This window comes from Pleurodeles waltl, chromosome 11 (genome assembly GCF_031143425.1).
Source record: "Pleurodeles waltl isolate 20211129_DDA chromosome 11, aPleWal1.hap1.20221129, whole genome shotgun sequence".
Classification (NCBI taxonomy): domain Eukaryota; kingdom Metazoa; phylum Chordata; class Amphibia; order Caudata; family Salamandridae; genus Pleurodeles; species Pleurodeles waltl.
In genome coordinates this window covers 137,405,852-137,428,565 of record NC_090450.1, presented here as the reverse complement: position 1 = coordinate 137,428,565, position 22,714 = coordinate 137,405,852, and the positions used below count along the sequence as shown (strand labels likewise).

The 22,714-nt window shown below is 43.6% G+C and overlaps 1 protein-coding gene across 1 annotated transcript in view; it reads left to right on the top strand.

Moving 5' to 3' along the window:
- The window catches only part of LOC138265500 (lysosomal amino acid transporter 1 homolog), a 154,230-nt gene that overhangs the window by 93,860 nt on the left and 37,656 nt on the right, over positions 1-22,714 (top strand). Inside the window, exon 2 of the mRNA XM_069213276.1 lies at positions 12,135-12,264. Coding sequence (XP_069069377.1) covers positions 12,135-12,264 — 130 coding nt within the window. The remainder of the gene's footprint in view (positions 1-12,134; positions 12,265-22,714) is intronic.

The following is a 22,714-nucleotide window of genomic DNA, read 5'->3' as shown; positions in this document are numbered from 1 at the left end:
GCCCTAAGACTATTGTGAGACCTAAGATTCAATTTAATTCCAGTTCTATAACCAGTTTACTTAATTTGTACACTTGTGTTGCCATAGGTAGTGATGGCAGAGTGTAGCTCCCAGGGCTTTTCTGGCATGGTGGCTGACCACCAGGGGGTAAGCAGGGATGTGGTTAGAGGCTAAAGATTATGGAGGCCGAAATGTATGGGAGTGATATCTGCATGCTTCACAGATGCCCCAGGAGCTCTCCTTGGATGACCTAAGTAATAGTTCAGGTTTGTGACAAAGCTTCCTTTAAGCGATACTATTTTCCATTTTTCACTGCCTTTGCGAATTTTACCTTTGTGCATACAGGAGCCTCAGGTCTGAAGCATTGTCAAACCGGCTTGGTTTTATAGAGGTTCCAATCCTCTGGAGCTTGCTCAACTTACTGTATCTAAATTCTTCAGCTTTTCCTTAGAATGTGCAGATTGTGGTGTTTGTGGTCTCAGAATCAGTTTGTTAAAGAGATCTCCACTGTATACACATAGTTAATATGTCCTCTCAGTGAGGCTTTCGATATTTATTTTTCTGTACCTTTTTGTTTCAATAAAACAATAAGTTACAAAGTCCTTGCAAGAGTAATCTCTATGATCTGTTTCAGGTCTGTATGTCTATTTTTAGATTTTGAGCAAGGTTAATTGTCTTTAGCTTTCTGGAGACTAGTTGATCCATCATGTCATGAAGTTAATTGAATCAAGTAGTGGTGATTGATAAGTGCCATTTTTCCATTCTCCTTTTGTAATCAATAAGGTATACAAGCCAAATTGGTGTCCTTTTTTCCCCCCATCTTGGAGATTGCAAAGGTACCTATGTTTCGTTGAAAAACTAGGTTGCACATCATACAGTAAATGGATCCATCTTGGTGAGGTGAGGAGATTGAGAGGTGTAGTATACAGGCACTGAGGTAAGAAGACTGTGGCTCCGTGGTAGGATTGAGGGGGTCTGTCAGGGGTGGGTGTTCTGTACAATGATCAGCCCAAAGGACAGGGGTGCAGGAAGCCCTGGAGGCAGTGCACAGGAAGTCTTTTGGAACAAGGTCAGAGCCTTGTCGTGCTGTGCATGGACGGGTAAGGGATTGTGGTCGGAATCTCTGGTGCTGATTCCACACGGCTGGCCAGCTCTGTTCTACATCGAGCTGCAGCTCTTCAGGTGTGATACTTTTGTTTTGGGATTCTCATCCCTTCCCTTCTGGAGCCCAGCACTGGGGTACACTTTCCGATCCCTTGGTTGGGTGGCCTGGAATTAAACGGTGTATGCTATTCCAATTTACTTATGGATGAGACCCTCGTTTGTCACTTTTTTTGTCCCCACTGATATGGATTTTCTGCCCAGGTCCCAGCACGCAAAATTGCACTCTTTGGGAGTATACATGGTGTTCTCAGTTGCCACAGGAGAGGCTACACTCCTATACTTGACTGATCCACAAGGGGTTTGTTTACTGTGACCCTGCCAGTGTTTCCTGGGTTTTCCACTGACCATCCATCCTGTCGGAGCCCCACTAAGCTAACATTCCTCTCAGTCCCAGGTATTGAATGCAGAGCGTAGCTTTCCCCCTTGACACCTGACCTTATAAAGAGGGAAAAGAGTGGAAGGTATATTAAACGAGCATTAGCAAAACCAATAGGTTCGCCTATGAGAGACCTATTGGTGTTGTCAATGTTTTAAAGCTAATACACAGCAGTGTGAGCATGGCTCAAAGTAAATAAAACAGTGCTAAAGCACGGGCAGTGTTGACTGCGCTATAGTGCTTTGTTTTTAGTTACTGTAAGCCGTGTTGAACAGCAGCTCATGCGACTATGCAGCATCTTAAAAAACAAAAAAAACACACAAAAAAACACATTAACAAAGCCAAATAGCTCTGCGCAAGCTATTTGGCTTTATTCATATTTTTCAAGATAGCTTACAGTGAATAAAAACAAAGCGCTGTAGCAACACCAGGACTGGCGGTCATAATGCTTTTTATTCCAAGGCTTTTTATTCCAAGGCAGGGGGTAGTAAAACAGGATTAACCAGGTTGTGGGAGAGACAGGGCAAACAATGAGGACATGGGAGGGATGGTTGGGGTAAGGGGGAGTTGCAAGCACCAATGGGAAAAGCAGTGAGAGGGTCGGAGGACCTGAAGATGGAGCAAGCCATGAGGTCAGAGGGGGCAAGCAGTGACCGGACAGAGGTAGTGGGTGGGAACAGGGCAAAAAGCAACGAACGCGGGCGATGTCCGACAGGTGATCAGAGACCATGTAAAATGATGCACTCTGATGTAGTGCTACACTACAAAATAAAATAAAAAGTATCTCTGCAGGCGAACAAGTACAGACAGGAAGCAGTACTTGATCCAGGCTCCACAGCAGATACTTGCACAAAGCCACATTTGGAGGCATGAGACAAAGAAGAGGAGCTGTCCAATAAGAAGGAGGAAAACGAGACTGCTGTGGGTGACAATCCGTGGTAAGTTTAGGTTACAAATGGGTGAGCCCTAAGTCCCTTTATAGGTGGAGCGCACAAGCGCTTTGACCTGTTATAATTTTTGTGGGATTTTAACCAGACCCACCTCATGCTCATCACTTTTAACTCGTTTGTGGGCTTGCCTTTCAAAAATCACTTGATGCCATTGGTAATTGCTTTACATTTGTCCCACCTTGAGGCTGTTTTTGTCACGCCTTGCAGACTCCCCCTTTACATGAAGAATTATTGCACGGTTGCCAATATACTTCAGAATGAGAGAACTATTTCTTTGGTCTCTCCCCTTCATGCTGCATGGCAGCCATGGCGCGCACAGTGCGAACAGGCACAACAGTGTCAACTCGATTGGCGGTATTAGAGCACTGGCACATTGTTCACAGTTATCTAATCGGAGCCTTATCTTGTGGCTCTTCCCTTAAAATGCTTGAAATTGGGGAATGCTTTACTAAAACAGAAATCCTCAAAGCGAAAGCGGTTCTCCCGGCACAGCGGGAGAGCCAATACTACAATATTCACTGCACTTGGGAAACTCGTCCCATAATGCTTTGCAAGCACTCTTTTACGAAACATGTTTGCTCATAACTCAGCCTGTAGTGGTCCTAGGACAAAGGGAAGACCACCAAAATATTCTGTCTGTATCATCTTTTGGTACCCCCTCCAGGTTAGTGGGGACCCTAAAATAATAACCCGTCACACCATTCAGTGTCTTTTTAACCGTTCATGTGGCTGGAATTTTAGTTTTACAGTTGAGAATAGATTGTGTTTTAAGGGCCTTTTTTGTAATATCTTTGTTGTAGGCCTGTTAGCCCTGAATTTGTGTAATGTACTTTGCCCTTAAGAAGCTGAATATGGTTGCATTGCATTACTTTCTGCCATTTTTATTTGTGTGGTTATGCTCTCTAAGGGCTAACTACACAGTTACACAACCATGTTTTTAACAAATGCTATTTTCATTGTGGGGTCCTCTAGGGGCTGTTCTAAGCATTACAGTCATATTAACATATTAAAACATTTGTGGCAGGGAAACTTGTCCCACAATGCTTTGCAGGGCTTTAATTTTACAAAATATTGTGGCTTGTCACTCAGCCTGTGGTGGTCCCAGGACAATGGAACTACCTTCAAAACATTGACTACAATGTGCTCTTTCCGTCCACATCATCTCTAGGTCCCCACTGAATGATAGCGGGGACTACAAAAAATAACTGCTTTCTTTTTAAGCTTTTTAAGCTTTCTCATGGCTGGAACTTTTGTTTTACAGTTGGGAGAAGTTATATTTTATGAGCCTTGTTTGTAATTTCCTTGTAATAGTTCTGCTGTCCTTAAACATGTGTACTGTGCTGTGCCTTGTAGGGGCTAAATATATAATTATACTGCATTACTTTCTACCAATCTTTTTTCATGAGGTTATGCTCTCTCAGGGCTGATTGCATGACCACGTTTCTTTCAAATTCTATTTTTATTGTGGTGTCTTCTAGGGGCTGTTCTGAGAATTGCAATCAACATACTATAATATTTGCGGCACAAAATCTTGCCCCATAATGCTTTGCAGGGCATTACTTTTACAAAACATTTTTGTTCATAATTCAGCTTGCGGTGGTCATAGAACAATGGGACCGCATTCAAAATGCTCTTTGTCTACATCATCTCTGGGTCCCCACACTAGTTTGGGGGGGGCAAAATAATAACCCCTCCCACCATTCAGTATTTGTTTCACAGCTGGGAAATGTTTTGTTTTAAAGGCCTTGTTTGTGTGAACATTGCAGTAGGCCTGCTAGCCCTAAAAATGTTCTCTAGGGGCTACGTATATGGTTACCCTGCATTACTTTCTTTTGTATTTTTTCATGGGGTTATCCCTTTTGGGGCTAACAATATGGTTACCTAACCATGTTTCTTACAAATGATATTTTTTATGGTCTCCTTTAGGGGCTTTTTTGAGCATTACAGTCTAATGCTAAAAGTTTTTTTCTGTTGGTTACATGATAATTGTATTTGTTTTAATAATCTTTCTTTATTATAATTACGACCATAATTCAGGCCAATTTCACATCCTTATTACACCGAGACTGTTTGAACACTCATGATATGTTTGGGTGACCCTTTTGGTTTTTTTCTCCTCTGTGGCTGTTTTATGTCTTTTTTTGTGGGGGGGGGGGATTCTGTTATCCAGCCAGTAACTCTGATGGTGTTGTGGTGAAAGTGGTATTCTATAGGAATTAGCACGGCAGATTTAAATTGGGATGCTAAATATCAACATTTTCATTTTTTCCTGCTGTAGATAGAGGATGAAAGTAAATTGAAGTGCTTTAGTTGCATGCAGGACCATTGTAATTATATGGCAGGAAAAGACGAAATTACGGGCAGGGTTGACCAATTTATGTGGCAACAAAAGTCCAGTTATGAATTTACAATGCCAATAGCTCTAACTCAGCAAATGTGAGACCTATTGGATTGCATTGCATTGCATTATTGTTAGTTTTCTTTTTTTTCTTTCATTCCAAGACATTTTGTGAGCACAGCCAAAGCGCTGTGTGTGAAACCTAAGGGAGGCCTACCCGGGCTCTCCTAAGTGAACACAATTGTGTGGCTCGAGAGGGATATTTGGAGCCAGAACGGTGCAAGGTAGAAACTGAAACCGCATCCTGGGGGCATAAGTGTGGTCCAGTGCCACTTTCCTTTCCCAGCTCAATTTTCCGTTTTCTACAGCTCTGTTTTTTTTATTATTATTGTTTGAAAACCTACATTATCCCATCCCACTTCATTAATTTCCTGCTTAAAATGGTGCTTAGGAAATAAACTTGTGTAAGGTGCGCATTGTCATCATTTCCTTTTCAATCACATCACTGCTTTACTTGGCTAAGAGCTGTGCTGCTCCGTGAAACAGCGCCCGCTTCGCCATTCGTACGTTTAGAAATATGAGGGAAGGGTTGGGGTCTCAGATAAGTTTTATCCCACCGATTGTGAGTGCACCGGGTGCAGGTCATGTTTTGTTTTTGTTGTGACGGTCAATTCTGCTAAATAGATACAAGTAACTTGCTTCTTTCCCTCCCCTGTCCTTGAAATGCTTCACATGCGCCACCTGATTACTTGCTTTTATTAATTAGTCTCGATTTAATCCCTAGGTTTCTACCTCACTTCCACTGTTGGCTGAAAATGACTTTTCTGTTTTTTTTGTTTTTGTTTTTTTGTTGTTGTTTTTGCGATATAACTATTTGCCCATGCATACAGGCGCGAGATTAAGGTGTTGGCAAAGCGCTGGGTGGGAGTAGAGGAGGAGATTAATATTCCTTTCCTTTTAAAAGGGAGAAAAAATATAAGAATTACCGAGCAAAAATTATTTCTCTATTTCCTTACAGGACAGATGGGCTTGCATGATCTATTCTACAATTTTAGATTTTTATGTGAACTCAGTTAGCCAGCCTGGTCTATTACTTCCTATAGTCCAGTAGGTTTGAAAACAGACATACATATGCAACAACACAATACTGCGTTACTAGGGGTGCATTTGTCTTTGTTTATTTCATCTGCTGAGCTGAGAAGTCCATCGGGCGCCGAGGAGGCACGGCTGAACATTAATTCAAATGTGTGGACGTTTATGCCCATATAGTGATAAATCCGTTCTTCAGATAATGTGCGAATAGAACCTTGAACTTATACTTAACAAACCTGAGTTAGTATTTCATAAAGTATGTGCACTGTTGGACATAGTTATATTTCAGATGCACAGAACTAGTTTGGGACTGGCTTCTATTTATTTCCAAGACCCTCTCCATGCTGTTCTGCAAGCACAGCCTTTCATGCTCCTCATAACCCAAAAGTTTCCTGCCAGGAGTTCCCACAACAGAGGCACAAAGAGGTGTGAGCTATCTGCATCGAAGTAAGAAGATCACAAAGTTAGTGTTAAGGAAAGAGAGAAAAGTGTGGTTTCACCTAATGCACCCTTCTCATTTTGAATAATAGAGGCAGCAGTCCCCCTTTTACTGAATAGCAGTGCTCCAGAAAGACTAATCGTCAGTTCCTCTCCAATATAGGACCTAATGGGATTTGTATAGGAGCAGCCTCCTTTGTCCCCTCTCGATTGTCTTCAGTGTCTAGGCCTCCTTCCTTCTGCTTTTCCCCTGATAAAAAAACATGACCCCTATCTTGTGCAAAAGAAAAAGGTAGTGTCTTCCAAAATGGAGCACGCAGGCCTCTATTAATCTGCTTCAGTGATGTTTACAATGCATATACTCCACTGGCCACATACACGTACAAGCACAGTGTACACATGTGATGCTAGCTGTAAGTATCTTTTTGTATCCGCTGTTGCTCTGCTGTACCATAGAAACAACCTAGAAGAATGGGATAAGGTGACAAAACAATGTATAACTATAACTGTGCATTGACGAAAGACACTCTGCCGGTGCCAAAGAACTTACTTCTAGTGAAGTGGGAAAAAAATGAATACAGAATAATGATGGAAGATTGTTAAATAAAACCCTTCTCTTTTCTGTGCCAACTCCTCTTGTGCAGCGCACAGTCCCTGTATTTAGATTGGGATACCGCAGACTATGTTTAAATAGGCTGTCAGGCTTGGCTCACAGCAGTTTATGGCTCTTACTATTTAAATGATGTGTACACTTGGTTTCTCGTGTTAAGGCTTGTCTGGTTGCATCTGAAAAAAGTTGTCTCTCCATAAGCACACTTGGTTATTCAAAATATTGTTTCGCATACGTGCAAATGCTTCTTGGGAAGCATCCCAAGTTCCAAATTCCCCTTGAGGAGCATCCTAGTTTATCAAAAACATGTTGCCCAACATGACTGAACAAAATATTTACTTTTCTTGGTTCATCAAACTTTTCAGCATCAGTTGCCACAGAATAATTCTCAAAGAACATTATCCAATATTCCACTTAATTGGCTGACTATTAAGTGTACATACAAATAGTGGTGGCAACAAAACTTTGTGTACCCTGATAATTTCACAAACCATGTCTAAATTGAAGTGAAGGCCTGAACAGAAAAATGCACCACAGGTTATATTTTGCCACTGTATTTCTTACAGAAAAACGAAAAAGTAGTATTGGTGCTCCTCTTATAACTGATGTGACAACTGTGGTGTTAGCAAACCTCAAACCTTCCTAGGAAAGTACACTTCCTTGTAAGCAGGTCATAGCTTAAACCAAAATATAGCTACAAAGGTTAATGTCATATTCACACAATCAAAATGATTCCAATGAAGAATGAGTGCAAAACAGGAGCAGCGCAGGCACAGAGAAATGCTCCCAAAGCACAAGTGTTCTCATGTATCGCGTGGGGTACACTCTTGCAAAGCTTCAGTCGACCGCTGAAGCAATCTCATTTGAAGCAAGTTAGGTTATTCCTTGAGTGGGACTCTCACCCTTCTCATCCAATAAACACAATCCTTGTCAGGGTGAACAACAAATGTAATTAAATAAACATCTGCTTAATCATGTAGTAGCTTGGCACAAAAATACAGTCTTGACCTAGAGATAATGTGTAGAGTATTTATGCAGCGCTCAACCAGTAATAAACTAAAAACACAGCACAAATAAAATCCTAAACAAATTTAGAAAAATAGAGAAAGTTTTATTAAATTAAACCACATTTTTTATTTGTTTCAAGTAAACATAGCACCTCAAAAGCATGAAGCGCCAATCGCCGTGATCAGGTTGCGCTGGACAGGGTCAAAGTCACAAGGTCAGGCCAACTGTGATGGAACGTGGGTCAGATACAAGGACCAAGTGCATTCTGGTGGACATTTTACCTTCTAATCAGTTCAGTTGCATGCAAGGAGCCTCAGTCGGAGCTTTGCGTTTCTGGGAACCTCAAAGAAATTGGTGTCGCTGCGAGGACCAGGTCTCTGTCGGAACTTCACATATGCTGGAGATTATGGTGGTTGCTCTTGATGCAAAAGAGCTTGTGTGCAGTCACAAAGAGATAAGAACTTCTGGATTTTCACCTGTTGTCCAGTTCTTATAGTTTGTAGGCCGAGGAGTACCCTCTGACACCAACCAATACCTGGTGGTGCACCTATTGTGGGTCAGGACTTACTACAGCAGAGACCAGCAGCAGGGTCCAAGCAGGTCCATTTGGTTCTGATTAGTTGGACATTTTCAGGAAAGGCGTCTGGAAGCTTGTAGTCTCACTGTATTTCAAACAGGAGGCAAACTAACTGACCAGTGGAGTCACTTCTGGGATCCTAGGTTCCAGGCAAGCTGGTCCAGTCTTCCTTCTTCAGACAGTAGTTTGAGAAGAAGGATTAATCTCCTCCACTGGTCCAAAGGTTTTCTGATGAGAGGTTCTGAAGGTGCCACTTATATTCACAGTCCCAGCCTCTGTGTGAGAGTCACTCTCTTCGTCTAACCCTAACAGGTTATAGTCAGTTCTTCCCTTTCTCCTGGGTTTGGCCCCCAAACTGTTTGGGGTGAAAAAAAGTCAGGTAGGTGTAAGTGTGAACTGCATTTGCTAGTGATTAGGCAGGCTGCTTCACAGGTCATGGGAGCGGTGGGCACAGCCCTCAGGCTCTTTTTTTGAAGTTCAGGAAGGTTGAGTACAACCCCTCAGACCATCCTGCTTAGGAGAGGAGCTCCCTTCCTCATAACCACTGCCTTTTTGTCCCGTCGGAAAGGAATACACATCACACCAAGGAGATCCATTTACAGTTCTGTGACTCAGGACACAGGTAGAAAGTCACATTTGGTCTAGGCATTAAAGGTCCAACCCTCCTAAAAGTGTAATTTTAACAGGAGTAACTTCAAAACTGACTTTACTTTTTAAGAGGATTTCAAACTGCATTCCAAATGAGTAGAAAAACTATTTCTCAATCTGCTTCCAAACTGAAGTTAACGCTTATTAAGTGTAATGAGGTAACCCAATATTAGTGTATGGTAGAGGAAGCCTTGCTACAGTGAAAAAACAACTTTGCTCTGGGAGTTTTTCACAGTCAGGACATGTAAAATTTAAATACACATGTCCTATGTTTTCATTAGCACGCACCCTGCCCTGTGAGCTGTTGGGGCCTACCTTAGAGTTGATTTATGTGTTAACACGGAAAGTAAAGGCCTGTCAAACGTTTAGTTTGCCAGATGGAAATGGCAGTTTTAAACTGCACTACAGGCAGCTGTGGCAGGGCTGAGACATGATTTACAATGCTAATTTAGTTGGTGGCACAAGGAGTGCTGTAGCCCACTTGTGGCATTTAATTTACAGTGCTGGGTACGTTTTGTACTTTACACTAGGTAGTTTAAACTGAATTTACCAATCAAGTGTAAGCCAGTTTTACCATGTTTACATGAGAGAGCTTGTGTGATCTGAGCAGTGTGGGGACTCAATCCGCTCAGACAAGAAGCATTGGGTTGAGACGAGTCACAAAGTGCAGAGGCTAACGACTGCTGGTCATAGATCGTGGTCTTTCAGGTCCCTGAGATGTCCTGACAGGGAGGGCAGACCAACAAGCACTTATGGACACACTGTGTTCCAGGGAGATGGTTTTGAGTCCTTGGGGTGCAGGGCAGAGATCAGCAGGGCAAAATAGTAGGGCAGAGCAGCAGTTCCTGGGAACAGTCAGATCTGGCAGAGTGACAATCCTGGCACACAGCAGTCTTTACTCCAGCAGAGTTTCCTTGAGTTCAGAAGTGTGCTGATTTGAGTGGCTGAGAGACCCACTAGTTATACTAGAAAGTGCCTTTGGTGGAGGGAAGGACTTCAAAAGGTTTCTGTGGAGTGCACAGGTCCCCCTTTCAACTCAGCCTCGACTCCAGACTATCAGTGAGAGGTAATCAGCCCCTTTGTGTGGACTCTGGTCACTACCCTTTGAAGTGTAAGTGTGAGCCCTTACCAACCTCCTCCCCAGGAAGGACCCATCAGTATGCAGATGAATGCAGATATATCCAATGTTGTGGGTGTCTGGAGAGAATACACAAGTGTATCTGTTGCCCAGATCAGACGTGTCCTGGAGGGAGGCTGTAGACATACAGGACAGTGGGAGCAGAGAAATGTCCACTTTCTTTAAAAAAATTGCATTTCCAAAATAGTAAAAATAAATCTGACAGTACAACTAAAAATGATTTATCATGACCATTCTTGAAATACTAAACATAACGCAGCTACTCCTCTCAGATATGGAATTACATCTTAAAAGTATTGTAAAGTATTCCCCCGTGCTGGCCTATGAGAGGGGCAGGCCACTCAGTAATGAAAAACGACTTTGGGAGTTTTTTTATTATGAGGACATAAAAACTTAAAAGTACATGTTCTGCCTTTTGTTTACATAGCACCCTGCCCAATGTGCTACCTAGGGCCTACTTTAGGGGTGACTTAAGTGTAAGAAAAGGGGAGTTTAAGGCTTGGCAATAGGCTTCACATGCAAAGTCAGGGTGGCAGTGAGGCTGCACACCCAGGCTGTGCAGTGACAGGCTGACACATGTTTACAGGGCTCCTTAAGGGGGAGGCCCAATCAGTGTTGCAGGCCCACTAGTAGTGTTTCATTTACAGGCGCTGGTCATATGGTATACCACTTTACAAGTGACTTATATGTAAACTAAATATTCAGATTGTGGACACATCAATGCTTATTATGGTTAGAAGAGAAGCACATACACTTCAGCACTGGTTAGCAGTGGTAAAGTGCTCAAGGTACCAACGCCAACAAAATGATACAACAGCAAACAGGAGGTAAAGGCAAAAAGTACGGGGTAAGACAACCCTAACGATGACAGGTCTAACAACCACTGAAAGCTTTGTTAAAGAAACATTATCGTTATCTGCTATGATTATGAACTAATAGTATTTATGAAGAAGTACATACCAGTTGAAGGGAAAATATGTTTGACACAACACTTGATAAGCAAAGATGCTCCCAATATACAACAATGTCCCCCTATCACCCTCCTGTGATCTCACACATGACATCACAAATTAAATGTTATCTCGCTAGTAGCAGTGCAACTGATGCATACTGAGTTGGTGGGACGTGCATTAGGCTTACCAGCTCTTTAATCAGAGCCTCGCTCACTGTATCAACGTGATTTTTTTTTTTTACTTCATTCATCTGAAACAGAAAGCACACCTGGATTCAGAAATATGATCGACCAGTTAAATTGTAGTATACTTAACATTTTCCACATGGTTTTTAAACAGTTAGAAGCCTTTGCACGAAGCCAAAACAGCTATTAAGACCAATATTACTCTGTTTGGTATAAATATGTTCAGGCATTTTACTCTTTAGTGGTAAGAATGTGTTTCTATAGGACTTTGAATAGCGACTTTAACTTCTAATTTTTAAACGCACTGACAAACGGAGTGACAACTGTTCATAATCTCGGACCTTAAGATTGGTGAATTATGTGACCATCTCATAAAATAAATGAATTCGTAATTAAGTTCTGGATTAAAAAAAATAAGTATGATGTCTAGAAAGTATACGTATTCAATGTAATGTTTCTGTTTTTTACTAAAAAGAAATGTAGTTTGCTTAAAAGAAATAAATGAGCTGGACTAAAACAAGGACAAAGATAGTTTGTGTATAAAGACTGCGTGTTCACAGGGAAAAACATTTATTTATATGTACTGTTCTTGTGGTTCATGTACTTAAACAATATTCAAATTACTTGGTTGAAGTGCCTCTCTTCTTTACTCTCTAGTCAGCTTTATGTTGCCTACAAGAAAGGAAATGTTGACCAAGCCCTTTCACTGGGTTTTCTCCTCTGCTGGCTGTCCGGTGATGTCACAAATTTTGTTGGCTGCTATTTGACAAATCAACTGCCAATTCAGGTAAAAAAAATGCAAATTTGCTTTATTGTCCTTAAAATTACAATTAAGCTCTGTTTGTAACGTACTTAATTTTTGACACTAGTGTGTTCTCTTTTTTTAGAGTGTTTTTCACTTAGTCTGTTTGTAAGATTATGCACAGCTGCCAGATTTTAATTGATTTGATTCTGCAGAGTTCAGTAAAATTCTATTAACAGTCAAATCTCTTTGCAGTTTCCTTAAAAGCGAGCTCAGTGGAAACAAGAGCGTTCATGCTGTCATTAGCACGTGCTTCACTTTTTCTGTAATACGATGTCGTGTGTGAGATATGTGTTTCTTTGTTAAGTCCACCTTTTATTTTGGCGGCCGCATTAAATGAAGTGTAAATTAGGGATGTCGTCTTACTTTTGTATTGAAGGCTCATAAAACCAGTGGTGAGTGAGTTTTTTTTTTAGCACTTCAAGTTACAAAAGCGTTCCCGTATTTGCCAATGTAGAGAAAAAGCATTGCTCAACTTCGGTAGGGTTCATGTGACTGGATTTATTTTGAGGCCCTGGGCCATTAGAGCCTCAGGAAATATACAAAGCATCAGGCAAACATTTGCTTATTCATGGAACAAGACATGGCATGCAGTATATTTCAGTCCTTGAATTCATCCATTCCCACACAAATCTAATCTGAGTAAGCTGGAAGTTAAATCCCTTTTTTCTTTGACAGCCTTAATAGTTTGGTCACAACAAAAAATTGTGTATCAGTGCATTTCCCAATAGAAACGGAATGGGTAAAACCCCGTAATCACGAGGCCTTGAAGATTTGATCGTATTTATTATGCAAGTTAGATGTAGCGAGTGGCGCAGGAAAAGTCTGAATAAAGGATAGGGTCAAGATTTAATACTTCTATCCAGCCACATAATAAATGGCTTTCTCAAATTCCTTAAATGTATTTGTAATTCTGTGAAACGTTTAGGGTAATGTGGAGGACCTCAATGTTTCTCATTGTAGCAATTTCTAGGTACCTTAGACACCTCTATTTAATCCAGTCCCTGAGAGGTCCTGAGACGCTTTGACTTTATTCTTCATTAGCATCCATTTTATTATTTTGCTTGTAATGAGTACATTTAAACCAGAGACACCTACAAGCTTTTCCAGTTTACACATTTTTTTAGAGAAAAATGCTTTGGTCCTCGAGAGACAAAGACAAAGACATGCCATCAATTTTACTTGACCTGAACTAAAAGCCAAATGTACGTAGCAGTGGTTGCAAAATACTGGTCGCAGTTTGCGACCAGTGTGGTAATTTGTGAACAGACCTGTGAACTAATAGGTGTGTTCCCGAATTACAGATTCCTAATGGGTCGCAAATTAAGCCTTACTAAAAACTAAAACTTTAAGAATTTTTTAAAAGTAGGCATCAGTCCCTGGGACCATTGCCTACTCTCAAAAAATATTTTTTTTAACATTCTTAGCGCGAAAGGGATCTTGTGGCGAGAGCCCCCTTTCCATTTGCGAATGCCTTACCACTACCTTTAAGTAGTATGTGAAAGATTTATGTTTTGCGATTAGAAGTTGTTGCAAAAAATTAATACATACCAATCTGAGTTGGTATTTAGGAGACCCGCCCTGCACACAGCTCTTCCAAACACCGAATGCCTAACCACTACCTTTCAGTAGTCGGTAAAAGATTAATGTTTTGCAACCTGAATTTGTTCCAAAACATTCACACATGCCAATCAGATTCGGTATATGGAAGGGAAGTCATAAACATGCCCTTCCAAATACCGAATGGGTAGTTGAACCCAACCTAAATTGCAATCTAATTACAGGTTACTGAATAGCAGTTTGTATTGTACATAAGAAGAGGTATTTTTGAGATCGCAAAAGCCCTATTGTGTGACTTAACACAAAAGCACTTTGACACATCTGACCCAAACTCTCCTCTGTCCCTCACATCCTTTGACAGAAAAAAGTCCACTAAATGCTGTATGGCACATGTGTGGATTCCAAAGATACAAAGATCACTGCTACTGGCTTTGGCAATGAAAAGTTTCAATTTAAAGTGCACAAAATTGCATTGTAATTTGTAATAGAAAATCGCAATGCAACAATTATGGACCGCTGTGATTCACAAGGGAAACAAGGCGATCAGCGGACTTTGTAATCCTTAGTTGAAGACATAAATGATTGCAGCAGTTTTTACTGGTGCAAAGTATAAATGTGTAGAACTTTCCTAGAGCAGGCAGCAACCATTTGGAAAGTGTAAGCTGTCAAAGTTCCACAGCTTAAGCTCTGCTTGTTGAAGTAGCAGACATTAGGAGGTGTGGACAGTGGACCCATGGACCACTGCATGTACTTCCCAGTGATTCATTCAGTGTGCCAGCAAAAAGGTTGTATCGCAAAAGTGAATACTGGGATCTAGGTCTGCTGGCCCATGCCTGCCTTTGATAGTTTTTGCAGGAGTCTCAATCAGACTGCCTCAAAGGACGTGTGAGAGCTTTGAGCACCCTTAACACCACAAGAGGATCGACTAACTTATTCTTCCAATATTCTTATGTTGTGGACGACATGAAATTTCCTACTGGCGTTATTGAAAGTTGATTTATAATAAAGTCCCTCCCTTCTGGTTCAAACAGCAGCAAGCATGCATAACTATCTGGCCAAGATCACACTTAACATATATATATAAACATCTATGTATGTAGAGCTGGGGGTGTGTGGCCAAGAGCGCACACCTGGCTCAGAGCTCTGCTTTCAGCCAGGCGTTTATCCTACTAAATCCAACCCATCCAGTTCCCCAGCGGAGTCTGGCAATGCCCATGAGGACCGTTCAGTGCGCAGACACCTGATGACGCTCTCGCGCCAGGGACAAGGAACACGGTGCCGATAAGCACCATCCTGTTGAAGTCGGAGGCTGGCCTACTATTGAGACTGCAGCTCCAGCCGGAAACCTCCAGGGGAGAAAACCGTGCTCCCAGCCTTGCGCACAAGGCAGCGACCATTGTGACACGGCCTGATCCCAAAGCGGCCCGCGGGCCTGTGAGGTGAGAGGCGCCATATCTGGTGGCTCACAAAGACTGCGACGTGCCATGCATCATGGAGGCCTGAGCGCGCAGACCTCCCGTGACCACCAGAGAGAAAAGCAGAGCTACTCACCCGAAACCAAACCAACATCACAGGAGGTAGGCCACTGCCACGCAAGCATAGTGGCCCAGCGTAAGCATGGTCTTCTGCGAGATGCAGGGAGACCGGTCCGGGCTGCCTTACCACCGGATGTTGCGCACACAACCTTTCTGAAGACACTTCCTGTTGGCGGGGACCAGGTGAACGCTATCGGCATAGCAAATATAAACTGCCACTAGCCAGAATAAGGCAACTTGCAATCCGAAAATCAAGCCTGGGCCCCTATTCCTTCTCGCCCATCACGGGCACTTTGGTTGGCAGGCCACTTGTGTGGGTGTCGCTGTTGATGCAAGTGGACAGTGCCAACTAAGCACAACAACCTCTGTGGCGCCCGGGGACCCCAGCTATTTCCCCCTACAACAGCACATCAATAGCACTGTTGGGACTGCGCACAAACCATTGGCCTATCACCAGAGGCCCACCCTTAAATGGGGCACAGAGATCAGCACTTTACCTTTGGGAGTGGTTGAGCCACAGGTCTGAGTGTGTCCCCACTACAAATACTTCAGTCTTGCTGTGCGGGGAGATGGAGAGTTTCCGCACCCGGGGCGGGTGGCACCCAGAGCCCGTGTGAACTGTGACTCACGGCCTTGACGAGGTGCGCTCCTGGTTCCCTCTCACAAATGGAGAGTCCTAAAAACTGTGCTGCCATTATTCCTTTCTCTGTGGTCACATCACCCAGGGCTTAAGACACCATCCAGTGGTGCGAAAATACCAACAAGAAGTGCTTGAGGCCACCTAAACTACTCCAGCCTACACTGAGGACTCCGGTAAAGAACAATTGGTAGCACTGATACCAGCACCAAGGGCGCACTACACCTTAGAGCAACCAACAGTCAGACAACAAAATTGTAAAGCCAAACCCCACAAAACCCCAGAGTCCCACCCCACATCCTTCATCACCACCGCCTCTGCCCTCCAACAATTTGATGCCACACTTCATAAACACTCCGCTCAATTTGAAAGGGTTCTACAAGCCATATTAGACACTAAAACCTCCCTGGAGTGAAAATTGACGCGGTAGCACAAGACTTCAACTAACTACTAGCGGATCACCAAAAGTTGTCTGAACGAGTAGAAGAATCTGAATCAGGACGTGCAGATGAAAAGTCTGAGTGCAGAGTTGGCTTCACTACATCGCAGAGCGAAGGATGCAGAGGGACGCTCAAGGCGTAACAATGTCAGTTTCATGGGAATCCTCGGAATAGCAGAAGGTCCGAGTGCAAAACTCTCTAGAGAAATGGCTTATCGACACTGTACTCTGGGACAGAGATTCCAAATTCTTCTCGATCGAAAGAGTGCATAGAGTCCCAGGCATGCCACCTCCACCCAGCGCCCCACCATTACCACCTGCCCCCCACTACACACACACACTTAAAGCCCACCTTCCAATTATTGTCCTCGCGACCTAGGGCTCCAGCACTTCAGAGCCAAAAGGCCGTGGAAATTTGAGGATGCTTCCATCACTGCCTACCCCGACTTCACTGTAGAAGTAGCTGATATGTACAAGTCAGAATACATTCATATTCTTGGCTTTATATAAAACGTAGCAGTACTGATCACACATTTACATGTAGTTGGACTTACTTAAGGATTAAAAGAAAATTAGCAGTCATATATACACGCACATCAGAATTGGTCAGCTAGCATCAGTGACCCTACACAAGTCTACCCCGTACCAGGATTCATAGTGCCAGAAGCAATGTTCTGTTGCCGAAAGCGGACTTAGAGTTGATCAGATGTAGGACTACCAGTTTGGATTTGCTTTTTGAAGGCGTACTGGCAGATTTAAGAAGCTCCTTGTTCCTAAGAGCAAATGAATAGAAGTCTGAGCAAGAATATTTCAAATGAACCTGCATCTAAGGTTCCATGCTAACATATTTGAAATTACACATTTTGTACATCAGTCCTGGTGAATTTAATTTGGGGAAATCCTTCTGGTTGTTGCATTGTTGCTATGCATGGAAAGTTTAAAAAAAGAAAAAAAAAAAAATGCTTTTTGTTTTTTTAAATTGGTATCCTCACCAGGCAACTTTTAAAAAAACTAGTTCGAGCAAAGCAAAAAAATGTATATGTTGTGCAGGTACTAAAGTTCCGGATGACTGGTAATGTTAGCCTTATCAGAAGCTTTTCAGAGTTGCTGGAAGGCTCAGAGAAGTCAAAGAAGCATATACATATTGGTCCAGTTGCACACTGGTGTTAATGCCATCAGCTGCCTTACATCTCCCCGGCAAATAACCACCAAGATTTTAACATATGTGTTTTGCTAGGGCATAGTCACGATGTTGGAAAGTGGATTATTGGTAAGTATCTACACACTTAGCAATAGACCACAAACCCCCCACTAGGTCCAGTCAGGATCTCAATAAATTAATCCTGGCTCAACCCCTTGGAGGCTTGGAAACGAACAGTTAGGCTTAACATAGGAGACAGGTGTGTAAAGCATTTAATAACAAAACAGTCAATAAGTAAAACACAATAAAAATCACACATCAATTTATAAAAATAGATTATATTTTTTTCTTTAAAATAACACTAAGACAACAAAACTCCAATAAAGGGAACCAGAAAATGATTTTTTAAATATTAAATGTTTTCTAGCGTGTAGAAATCAAAAGCGTCAATATGGACATCTGATCCCACTCGACTGGGGCAAAGTCAACAGTTGAGGCCAACTGCGATGAAGCCCTGCTCGGCTGGCTACACAGAGCGGGAGGCCTCGGTTAAAGTTTTACCTTCACACTTAGATGTTTTCTTGAAGGTTTTTCCCCGACCGGGACGAAGTCACAAGTTAAGGCCGACCTTGCTTGGAGCCCTCTTCAGATACACTTCGTGGGAGGCCTCAGTCCTGGTTCCTAAGTTGTGACTTTTTTTCGGGATGGACATTTTTGCCCTGGTTCAAGTCAGAAGTTGAAACCGAGCTTGATGGAGCTCTCCTTGGATACACTGCGCGGGAAGCCTCGGTCAAACATTTACCTTCAGACTTAGAAACGTTCTGGGAGCTTTTTTTCCTAGACGTCAGACGACCCTCCTCAGCAAGCTGACATCGTGGGATTGCCTTTCCACAAGCCTCCGGTGAAATCCAGGAAGTCCGGGGCTCCAGAGCGTTTGGATGAACCTGCAGGTCAGGTCGGGTCTCAGTCGACTTTGGCCGGCGTGACTCAGGACCTCAGGTTGGTCCACTTATGGAGCATTTTTTTCCAAAGTTGCTCCAAACTTCTGGATCTTTTTCCAGAAGTACTTTTAAGGTCCTGTAGGTGTCCACAACTCACCCAGAGAGGTTCCAGAAGCTCTGAGTTGCTCTTTGGGGTGGTAGGACTCCAACTCCCAGAATGCACCTGTTTCAAATCCTCAAATGGCCACTGGTCAGCTGGTCAATTTTTGCAGGGCTTAATGCAGGGGACTCTGGTCAGCTCTTTTCTACCTGTAGCTTACCTTCTTGGAGGAGTAGAAGCCAAGCAAAGTCCTTTTTCTTGGTGAAGCCCAAAATGTGCAGCTGGTGCAGTCCATCTGAGTGCAGTGTCCAGGTGCAGGCCAGGGGTCCAGCGGGGAGTCTAACTTTTTTCTTGTTTTGTTCCCGTAGGGATCTGAAGTGTGGGGCAGCTCTGACATATTTATCCTTGCTGCTGGGGTGCCAAGCGGGGGGTGCTCCTGTCCAGTCATATGCAGGCCACAACCCTATTAAGTGACCATTTCCTGGGAAGTGTGGTAAAAATCCATCCAGGAAGCAACATTTTTCCAAAATCCAAGATGGCAGAAATTAAATCTTATAGTTTAGATCTGGATGAGTCCACCCACTGATGTGGCTAAATTTCCCTCAACACTTCCTTTTCCAGCCCTCTCTTGATCTAATCAGGAGGCATCTTGTTGTCTGGGGCTGCAGGAAATGGGGGAGGTACAGTTGCTGTCCCAAATGTTCTTCCCTCCTTTGACGTCCAATTTTCTGCTCTCCCTCCCGCCCCACCCCAACCTCCATCCTGTTCTACCATCTGCTGAGGCAGATCTTAACTCACCAGATGCTTCCTTTGTTTTAGCCCAGGCCACTTCACACCTCATCAAGGCAGCTTGACTTAGGCTGACCAATCAGGGAAGGGCATTACAGGGCTGAAGTTGGTAACTTTTAGCAAGAGTTCTAAAACTCTTTCTAGGTACAAGTTATATTACATTCAACAGTGGCAAGTTGTTGGATTTATTATAATGTTTAATTTTATACTAAACTTGCTATATTTAGCTCCTTCCTATGGAAAATTAGACTTAAGTATTTTAAAATAAAGTATCTCCCTGTTAGCCCATGGATCCCGTTCACTACAATGGGGAAAAATGAATTTGGCTATTTTTCCCTCACCAGGTCTTATAAAACATCTTTTTTAAAGTCCCTGATTATAGTTACATTGCACCCACCCTGGGGGGCACTTAGGGTATTCCTTAGGGGTGACGTTTATGTTCAAATAAGGTAGTTTAGGACTTTATAAGTACTTTTAATTCCGAAGTCAAATTTGTGGTTAACTTAAAAGCAGCCAGCAAGTCAGGCATTCTTTTAAAATTACACTGGGCACCACAGCAGTGCACCGATGGGTGTACTATCTATGCTGGGGGTCCCTAAACCTACATGCCCTACCATATACTAGGGATTAATAGGTAGGTTAGTACAGCCAATTATAATTAGCCTTATTTGCATAATATATTTTACACAGAGCACTGGCCCTAGGACTGGTTAACAGTGCCCAGGGCACAGGCAGAGTCAGTACCCACCAATATTGGACAAAAAGTTTGGGGGTGACCAGGGAAAAAAGGATGACTTTACTACACACAATCATTGGAATTCTTCAGCAGTGAATGACCACATAATGTGGTAGCGTTGACTAACGTATGCAGTGGAAAAAGCAAATTGTATGATTACTATAACATATTCTGTGGCAATATTCTACATGTGGACGTTTTAGGGCCTTTATAGGGTTTGGATAATGTTTCCTTCTCAGTACCAGTGTTGCACCGGGATAGAGCAAAGGTATAGAGCAATCAACAGCTAAAAGTTGACCCTTCAACCTTGCCACAAGTGCTACTGAGAAGGCATTGATACATCAGGACTGTAAGTTTTGATCTACAAATGTTCCATTGAAATCATCACCTTAAGCAGCAGATGGTGGTTTATTTAGCGTGTGTCCTAAACTCATGATTAATATAGAATGTGCCTGCACAGAGAATCACTGAATTGTATTGGCCCTCAGCATAGGGAGAGCAGAAACACTGATGTGTAAAACTATTCATCAGCTAATCTTTCTACTTGCTTTCTAGACAGGCTCAGTCTCATCAGTAAAATGTCAGGGGAAAGAGTAAACACAACACAGATCACAAGGGCTCCCCAACACAGCCAAGAGGGTGCGAGATTAATATAAAGCCCACAAATTACAATGCAGCAGCAGATTGGTTAGAGGAGAGAGCTGTTGCTTTGTTCTTTGGGCTTGGTAGATATTAAAACAGATATTTCTGATGGATACAACTACCTGTGGATTCCTCACTCATTGAATTTTCCCCCTGCGCCAGCTTCCGACGGAAATTTTCTTCCTAGCTTCTGCACATCGACGAGGACGTCACAATTGCCCACGCGACACCGTCTGACGTCATAAAGGCAATAAGAGGTCCTCGTCGACGTGCCGACGTCAGTTCCCTTTTTTCCGTGCCTTCAAACGACGGTTATTCTTCGAGGGAGCTACTGTTTCTACTCTGCATAGTTACAGTTACTGTTGCTTTCGTCGAGATATCTCAACGAAAGTCGGGATTTAAGCCCTGCAGGGAGAGCGGATGCAAGATGTCGGTGACAGACCCACATGTAGACTGCTTGTGGTGTCTCAGCTCCGACCACGACGTGGAGAAATGTGACTCCTGTCAACGTATGAACCCAAAGGCGTTGAAGGAGAACGAGGCGAAGCTCTTTTTGGCGAAATCCAAAAAGGAGAAGCGGCACGGGCACAGATCATCATCGCCTAAGTGCCACCGGCGTCACTGTGACTCCCGCCGCCGTCGTGAATCTCGGCGCTGGTCGAGTAGGGAGCGGTCACGCTCAAGGTCGCCTTCGGTTCGGCGCCGAAAGACATGGGAGGTTAGTCCCACCATCACTCCTCAGCCGCAGACGCCTCCTGCATCACCGACTTCGCCTACGACTCCACCATCTGATTTCGAAGTTCCTCAACATCAGGAGTTCTCACCTGCTTCTCAGACGCTGGGACCGGCGCCGTTGTCACCTCGAGCTCAGGCTCCGCAGTATCCGGCTTTCCCGGCTCCAGGTGCTGACAGTTCCGCATTTCTAAATGCAATGTTTGCCATTTTCCAACAAATGGCTCCAGGTGGTGGACCGGCTGGTCCTTCGGGGCCACTGGCCTTTAATATGGGTGCTCCGGCTCCTTTACGTCCGGCACCTTTCATGCCCTTCCTTCCTTTGGGAGGTGCTGGTTCGATGCCGGTTCCTTTGGCGTCGACTTCACAGCCTGCGACGCCCAGTGGATCTGCTGTTCTGGCGCCGGAGAGTTCTTCTCCGGTTCATCCTTTGCCTCGGTCGGCGCTGAAGAAGACCACGGCGCCGATAGATCCGGCGTCAGATGGATCAGAGGATCGGCGTCAGGCATCGACGTCGGCTGACGCCCTGTCGACGCCGAGGATTGAAACCAGACTTCATTCAAGGAGGCCAACTCTTCGCCTCCTTGAGGAGCAAGAGTATCGGAAGCAGGCCCTGGAGGAGGGGGCGATTGAAGAACCTCTGGGAGATCTCCAGGGTTTGGATACGGCAAGTGGATTAGACACCTCTCCAGAGTGGGACTGAACATCTCCTGGAGAATATACAGAGGAGGCTGCTTCTTTCCACTCTGGTATAAGAAAAGAAGCTGACTTTTTGGACCTTCCTTTGCCGGTGTCTGAATCAAAACCCAATATATTGACGGAGGTGTTACATCCTGCTTCAACAGTGGCAGAGCCACTTCTGCCATTTAATGAGGCTCTTCTGGACCCAATTTTAGAGATCTGGAAAAAGCTGGTGTCATCTTCGGCTGTTAATAGAACAGTGGCACGCAGGTATCGTGTGGCTCCTGCGGATCCAAGCTTTTTGTCGAGCCACCCGACTCCAGAGAGCCTGGTTGTACAGGCTTCATGTTCATATAGCACTGCCCCAGGCTCTTTTCCGGGTGTTCCTTCGGACAGGGACTCTAAAAAGATGGACCAGTCTTCCAAGAAAGCGTTTTCATCTTGCAGTATGGCTCTCAAGTCTACCAATGCCACATGCATTTTGGGCAGGTACATCTACGCC